The following is a 7,546-nucleotide window of genomic DNA, read 5'->3' as shown; positions in this document are numbered from 1 at the left end:
ACAGAGAGGCGGACAGACAGACAGATAAGCACACAGACAAGGACAGACAGACAAGACAGAGAGTCAAACATAGAGACAGTAAGACATTTATATAATCAGATAGACACAGAAATACAGACAGAGGCAGACATACAGACTGACAGACACACACACACACATATAGACAGACAGATAACACAGACATACAGAGAGACAAACAGAAGAACAGACACACACAGACATACAGACACACACAGACAGAAAGACACACAGACACACAGAAAAAGACAGACAGACTCAGACATACAGATAGGCACTCAGACAGACACACAGAGAAGCACACAGACAGACACACAGATAGAGACACACAGACAGACACAGACACACAGACATAGACAAACAGACTTAGACAGACATATAGACTGACACAGGAAGACAGAGAGACAGACAAAAACACTGACAAAGACAGACACACAGGCAGAGACAGAAAGGCACACAGGCAGACAGACCCACAGACATAGATAGAAACACAGACAAAGATGGACAGACGAACAGATTGATACAGATAGACAGACACAGACAGACAGACCCAGACAGAAACAGACAGAAAGAAACTCACAGAAAGACAGATACAGACCGAGTCAGACATAAAGACACAGACAGTAAGACATACAGAAAGAGAGACACACAGACAGACACAGACACACATACAGAAAGAGAAAGTCAGACACACAGAAAAGCACACAGACAGAAAACAACAGGCAGACAGACACAGACCTACAGACAGTCAGACAGATACAGACAGACAGATATAAAGACAGACAGACAGAGACACACATACGGGCAGAAACAGACAGACACACAGACAGACAGAAACAGACATACAGACAGACACAGTCATGCAGATAGACAGACAGACACAGACAGACAGTTACAGACAGAGAGAAACAGACATACAGACAGACACAGGGACAGGCATACAGACAGACAGATAGATAGACACGAACAGGAAGACAGACACTTAGTCAAGCACACTGAAAGACAAAGACAGACAGACACACAGACAAGCTGAAAGACAGACAGACACAGACAGATACAGAAAGAAAGCGACAAAAAGAAAGACTGAGAGACAGACAGACACATACAGATAGCCAGAAATAGACAGACACACACAAAGACAAGTACACAGACAGTCAAAGACAGACAGACACAGACAGACACAGACAGACAGAGAGACGGACAGAAATGCAGAGAGAGACACAAACAGACAGTGACACAGACAAACTCCCAGAAAGATAAAGAAAGACAGACATACAGACAGACAGAGAGACACAGACATACAGACAGAGAGACAGTAAGACAGACAGACAGACAGACATAGACAGACAGACAGAGAGACATACACAGATAAAAACAGACACAGACAGATAGAATGACATAGAAAAAAGACAGACTGATAGTCAGACAGACACATAGAGTCAGATGGACACAGACAGACAGAATAACCGACAGACAAAGACAGGCAGAAAGAAACAGAAACACAGAGAAACACAGAAATACATCCAGACAGAGAGAAAGAAATGCAGACAGACAGACACCCAGACAAAGACAGACAAAGACAGACAGACAGAGATAGACGTAGAGACAAAAACAGACAGACAGACATACAGAGGGACATGTAGACAGAGAAAGACAGACACAGATAGACAGAAACACAGACAAAGACAGACAGACAAACACACAAAGACTGACAGACACAGAGAGACAGACTATAGACAGACAGTCACATAAAGACACACAAACACAAAAAGACAGACACACAGACAAAGAAAGACAGACAAACACAGACAGAAAGAGATGAATGTACAGTCAAAAACAGACACACAGACAGACACATAGAGACAGAGAGATACAGACAGACAGACACTCAGCAAAACACAGACAGACACACACACACACACAAACACAAAGATAGACAGAAATACATACAGACAGACAAACACAGACAAACAGTTGGACACACAGACACAGACAGATAGACAAAGACACAGATGGGGCACACAGACATAAAGACTGACAGACAGACACAGATAGAAAACAGAGACAGATTGACAGACAAAGAAAAACACAAAGAAAGACAGACACTCAAAGACAGAGGGTCAGAAAGACCGACACAGAAAGACAGAAAGACACAGAGAGACAGACACAGGCAGACATACAGACAGGCAGAGAAAAACAGACAGAAACATGGAGACAGACAAGACAGACAGACAGAGAGAGAGACATACAGACAGAAAGACACTGACAGACAGACACAGAGTGACAGACAGATACAGACAGACAGACAGTTACATAGCCACAGACAGACACACAGACACACAGAGACAGAAACACAGACAGACACAGACACACGGACAGAAAGATACACAGGCACAGACAGCCAGATACACAGACACAGATAGGCACACAGACACGGACAGGCAAATAGACAGACACAGAAGGAGAGACATACAGATAGAAAGACAAAGTCAGAAATACAGACAGAGAGGCAGAGACAGTCAGACAGAAAGACAGACACAGACGAACAGACACACAGAGAAATAGACACAGACACTCTTACAGACACACAGACAAAGCAAGACACACAGACAGAAACAGAAAGACATACAGATGGACAGACAGGAATGATCATATATGTACATACATACAAAGACGGACAGATAAAGAAAGATAGAGACATACAGGCAGAAAGGATGATGAAGACATACAGACAGACTCACAGACAGACTAAAACATAGACACAGACAGACACAGAGATAGACAGACAGACACTCAGCAAAACACAGACAGACAGAAAGACACGAAGACAAACAGGCACAAACAGAGAAAGACAGACACAAAAGCACAGAGACACACACAGACACAGATAGACAGACATACATACTGAGAGAAAAACACAAACAGACACAGACAGACAGACAGACACAGACAGACAGACACACAGAAACAGACAGACTGATACAAACATTCAGACACACAGACACAGAAATAGATAAAGAAAAGCAGACAGACACAGACTTAAACACAGACAGGCAAACATAGACAGAAAGACAGAGACAGCCAGAAACACAGGCAGACAAAGACATACCGACAGAAAGACACACACACACACACACAGTCAGAAAGAAAGGCACAGACAGAGGGACAGACGCAAAACAAAGAAAGACACGTACTGACAGACACAGAAGGACATACAGACAGACACAGACAGACACAAAGACAGACCAGACAAACAGACAGGCAGAGAGGGACAGACATACAGACATACAGACACAGACAGACACAGACTGACAGACACAGATATATAGACAGAGACAGACAAATGGACAGAAAGAGACAGACAGACAGACACAGACTCTCAGAGATACAGAAACACAGACACAGAAAGACACACAGACAGAAACAGACACGCAGACAGACAGATACACAGACACAGATATAAATATAGACAGAAACATACAGATTAACAGAAAGAAAGACAAAGACATACAGACACACAGAGAGAAGACAGACAAACAGACAGACACACAGAAACAGACAGACACACAGACACAGACAGAAAGATATAGGGGCGCACAGACAAGGACTTACGTACAAACATACTGACAAAGACAGAAAGAAACAAAGACACAGAGAGACACATAGACAGACACAGACAGACACAGAAAGAAAGACAGATACAGAAAGACAAAGAGATAGACACAGAGAGACACACAGACAGACAACAAAGAAAGTCAGACCCAGGCAGTAAGACAGAGACAGACGTACAAACAGAAACAGACATATAGACAAACACAGAGGAAGAAACGCAGACAGACAGACACAGACAGACAGACTGACAGACAGGGAAAGACAGTCAGACAGACACATAAAAAACCAAAAGACACAGAGACAAACTGACAGACACACAGAAAAATACAGAAAGACAGATATTGTTATACAGGCAGACAGAGACAGACTGAATCACAGATACAGACACACAGACACACAGACACAAGCAGAAAGATACAGATAGACAGGTAGACACAGAAAGAAAGACAGACACACAGGCACAGACAGAAAGACAGGAACAGAGACAGAAACAGAAATACACACTGACACAGACACACATGCAATCAGAAACAGACTGAACAACAGATATTCAGACAGAGAAACACAGACATACTTACAGAAAGAAATATACAGACAGACACAGACAGACAGGCAGACAGACAGACAGACACAGACATACACCACACAGACAGACACACAGACATCGAGACAGAGACCGAGAGACAGAAATAGAGACAGAGACAGACATACAGACACTGACAGACACACAGACAGTCACAGAAAGACATACATACAGACATACAGACGGACACAGACATACAGACACAGAAAGACACACAGTGGCAGACAGACACTCTGGCAAACTCAGAAAGAATGACATACAGATTACAAGACAGTGACAGAAATACAGACATGCATACATGGTAAGACAGACAAAGACAGACAGACCCAAAGACACATACAGAAAGATAGGGTGTCATACAGACAGACAGACAGACAGACATATAGACATACAGACAGACACAGAAATACAGACAGACAGAGGGACAGACAGACACTGACAGACAGAGGGACAGACACAAAGACACAGACAGACACAGACAAGACACCGACAGAAAGAGCCACAGACACTGACAGACAGACAGAGGCTGTCATACAGACATACAGACAAAGAGACACAGACATACATACAGACACAGACAGACAGATAGACACAGACAGACAACACACAGACAGACACACAGGCATCGAGAGAGAAACCAAGAGACAGACATAAAGACGGACGAACAGAGACAGACATACAGACACAGACAGACAAGCAGTCACAGAAAGACATACATATAGAGATGCAGAAAGACAGACAGACACAGACAGAAGATGAACAGACACAGAGAAAACACAAACGGACACACAGACGGACAGAAAGAGAAAGACGTAAAGACACAGAGAGACCCACAGACACACAAAAAGACACAGACAAACAGATATACAGACACACAAACAGACACAGACAGACAACACACAGAGAGAATCATAGACACAGACAGACAGAAAGAGACTGTCATACAGACTGACAGACAGACATACAGACACAGACAGACAGACAGAAAGATAGAGATAGACAGACACAAAAAACCCCAGAGAGACACCGAGAGAAAGACACACAGATGGACAGACTGAGACAGATATACAGATACAGACGGACAGAAATACAGTCACCGACAGTCACAGGGACAGACACAGAAAGACAGACAGACCAACAGAGAGAGAGAGACATAAAGACAGACATACACAGACAGACAGACAGATACACAGTGAGACAGACATATACAGACGGACAGGCAGGACAGATGGACAGAAACAGAAATACAGACACAGGCAGACACACAGACATACACAGACAGAAATACAGACGGACACTGACAGACACACAGACAGATGGACAGAAACAGATACACAGACACAGGCAGACACACAGATATACACAGACAGAAATACAGACTGACAGAGACAGACATACAGACATACAGACACAGACAAACAGACACACAGAAACCGAGAGACAGACATAAAGATGGACAGACAGAGACAGACATACAGACAAACAGACGAACACAGACAGAAAGACGGACACAGACATATAGGTAGAGAGACACATAGAAATGCAAACAGACAGAAAAAGACAGGGAAACAGAGGCAGACAAACATAAGGACACAGACATACATACATACAGATAGACACAGACAGACAGACGGTCAGACACAGATCTAATGACACAGATGCACAGACAGACAAACAATCCGACAATCAGACAGGCAGACACACAGAAAAGCAGACAGACAAACACAGACAGACATACACAGACAGACAGACACATACAGACACATACAGACAGAAAGACAGACAGACACAGATAAACAGATAGACATGGACAGACAGACAGGCAGGCAGAATAACACACAGACACAGATAGAAACACAGAGAGACACTGACGGACAGACATACAGACAGAAAGAGACAGATGGAGACAAACAAAGACAGACAGACAGACATAGAGACTGAAAGAAAGAATGACAGACGGACAGACAGAAAGAGACAGACATACACACAGGCAGAAAAACACGCAGACGCAGACAGACAAAAACAGACAGAAAAACAGAGACAGAAAGACGCAAAGAAACATAGACAACTACACAGACACATAAAGACAGACAGACACAGACATAAAGACAGAGAGAGAGAGATGGACACAGACAGACAGAGACAGAAAGACAGAGAAAGAGACAGATGGACAGACAGATAAAAAACACAGACACACAAGACACACAGAAAGACAGATATATAGAGATAGAAAAGCAGACAAAGTCACGCAGACAGACACACAGACACAGACACACAAAAGGACACAGATGAACAGACATACAGACATACAGTCACAGACACACAGTCACAGACAGACACACAGTCACAGACAGACCTACAGACACAGACAGACAACACACAGATAGAGAGAATCACAGACACAGAAAGACAGAAAGAGACTGACATACAGACAGACAGACAGACACAGACAGAAAGACACCGACAGACACAAAAAACCCCAGAGAGACACCAAGAGAAAAACACACAGACGGACAGACTGAGACAGACCTACCGATACAGACAGACAGAAACACAGTCACCGACAGACACAGACGGACAGACATAGACTGCCAGACACAGACAGACATTCAGATACACAGACAGAAGGATGGACACTGACAGACACACAGACAGACACAGAAAGACAGATGGACAGAGACAGATATACAGACACAGGCAGACACAGACAAACAGACACACAGAAACCGAGAGACAGACATAAAAACGGACAGACAGAGACAGACATACAGACGGACACAGACAGAGAGACGGACACAGACATATAGGCAGAGAGACCAACTGTCAGAAATACAGACAGATGGACAGACATAGAAAAATACACAGATAGACAGACAGATAGATATGGACAGACAGACAGACACAGAGACACAGAAAGACACAGGTAGATACACAAAAACCGAGAGAGAAACCGAGAAAGACACACGGACGGACAGAGACAGACATAGAGATACAGACAGACAGACAGTCACAGACTGTCACAAGGACAAAGACAGATAGACAGACTGAGACAGACATAAAGACAAACAGACACACAGACAGACACACTGACACAGACAGACAGACATATAGACAGTCAGACACATAGATAAACAAAAAAGGACAAACAGATGACTGATTCAGACAGAAATAGACATACAGACAGACACAGACTGACAGACAGACACAGACAGACAATCAGATACATGGACAGACAGACACAGACAAACAGATGGACAGAGATAGATATACAGACACAGACAGACAGAGATGCAAACAGACAGAAGAGACAGACATACTGATATACAGATATAC

At 43.5% G+C, this 7,546-nt stretch overlaps 2 protein-coding genes across 2 annotated transcripts; both read right to left on the bottom strand.

Moving 5' to 3' along the window:
• Positions 1-1,932: 1,932 nt before the first annotated feature.
• On the bottom strand, positions 1,933-2,826 carry LOC123029922 (putative uncharacterized protein C18orf15; the record flags this gene model as incomplete). Its single annotated transcript, XM_044443359.1, has 2 exons — positions 2,553-2,826; positions 1,933-2,052 (listed from the first exon to the last, which is right to left on the bottom strand). Coding segments are annotated over exons 1-2 (249 nt in total), but the record flags the coding sequence as incomplete, so codon positions are not given.
• Positions 2,827-5,847: 3,021 nt separating this feature from the next.
• Positions 5,848-6,980, bottom strand: LOC123029921 (putative uncharacterized protein encoded by LINC00052). The gene is made up of 3 exons (XM_044443358.1): positions 6,831-6,980; positions 6,242-6,349; positions 5,848-5,859 (listed from the first exon to the last, which is right to left on the bottom strand). Exons 1-3 carry the CDS (start codon positions 6,978-6,980, stop codon positions 5,848-5,850), a joined length of 270 nt encoding a protein of 89 aa, XP_044299293.1.
• Positions 6,981-7,546: the final 566 nt, after the last annotated feature.

Source organism: Varanus komodoensis, unplaced genomic scaffold (genome assembly GCF_004798865.1).
Source record: "Varanus komodoensis strain SLA01 unplaced genomic scaffold, ASM479886v1 scaffold410, whole genome shotgun sequence".
NCBI classification, from domain to species: domain Eukaryota; kingdom Metazoa; phylum Chordata; class Lepidosauria; order Squamata; family Varanidae; genus Varanus; species Varanus komodoensis.
The sequence above is the reverse complement of the archived record's forward strand: the minus strand, read 5'-3'. Positions and strand labels throughout refer to the sequence as shown.

Excerpts from the sequence above, each read along its gene's own strand:
- LOC123029921 (XM_044443358.1), bottom strand. The coding sequence starts at position 6,980 with ATGTCTGTCTCTGTCTGTCCGTTTTTATGTCTGTCTCTCGGTTTCTGT. Across the intron at positions 6,350-6,830 it reads GTGTCCATCCTTCTGTCTGT|CTGTCTGTGTCCATCTCTCT; the intron begins GTATCTGAATGT and ends TTCTGTCTCTGT.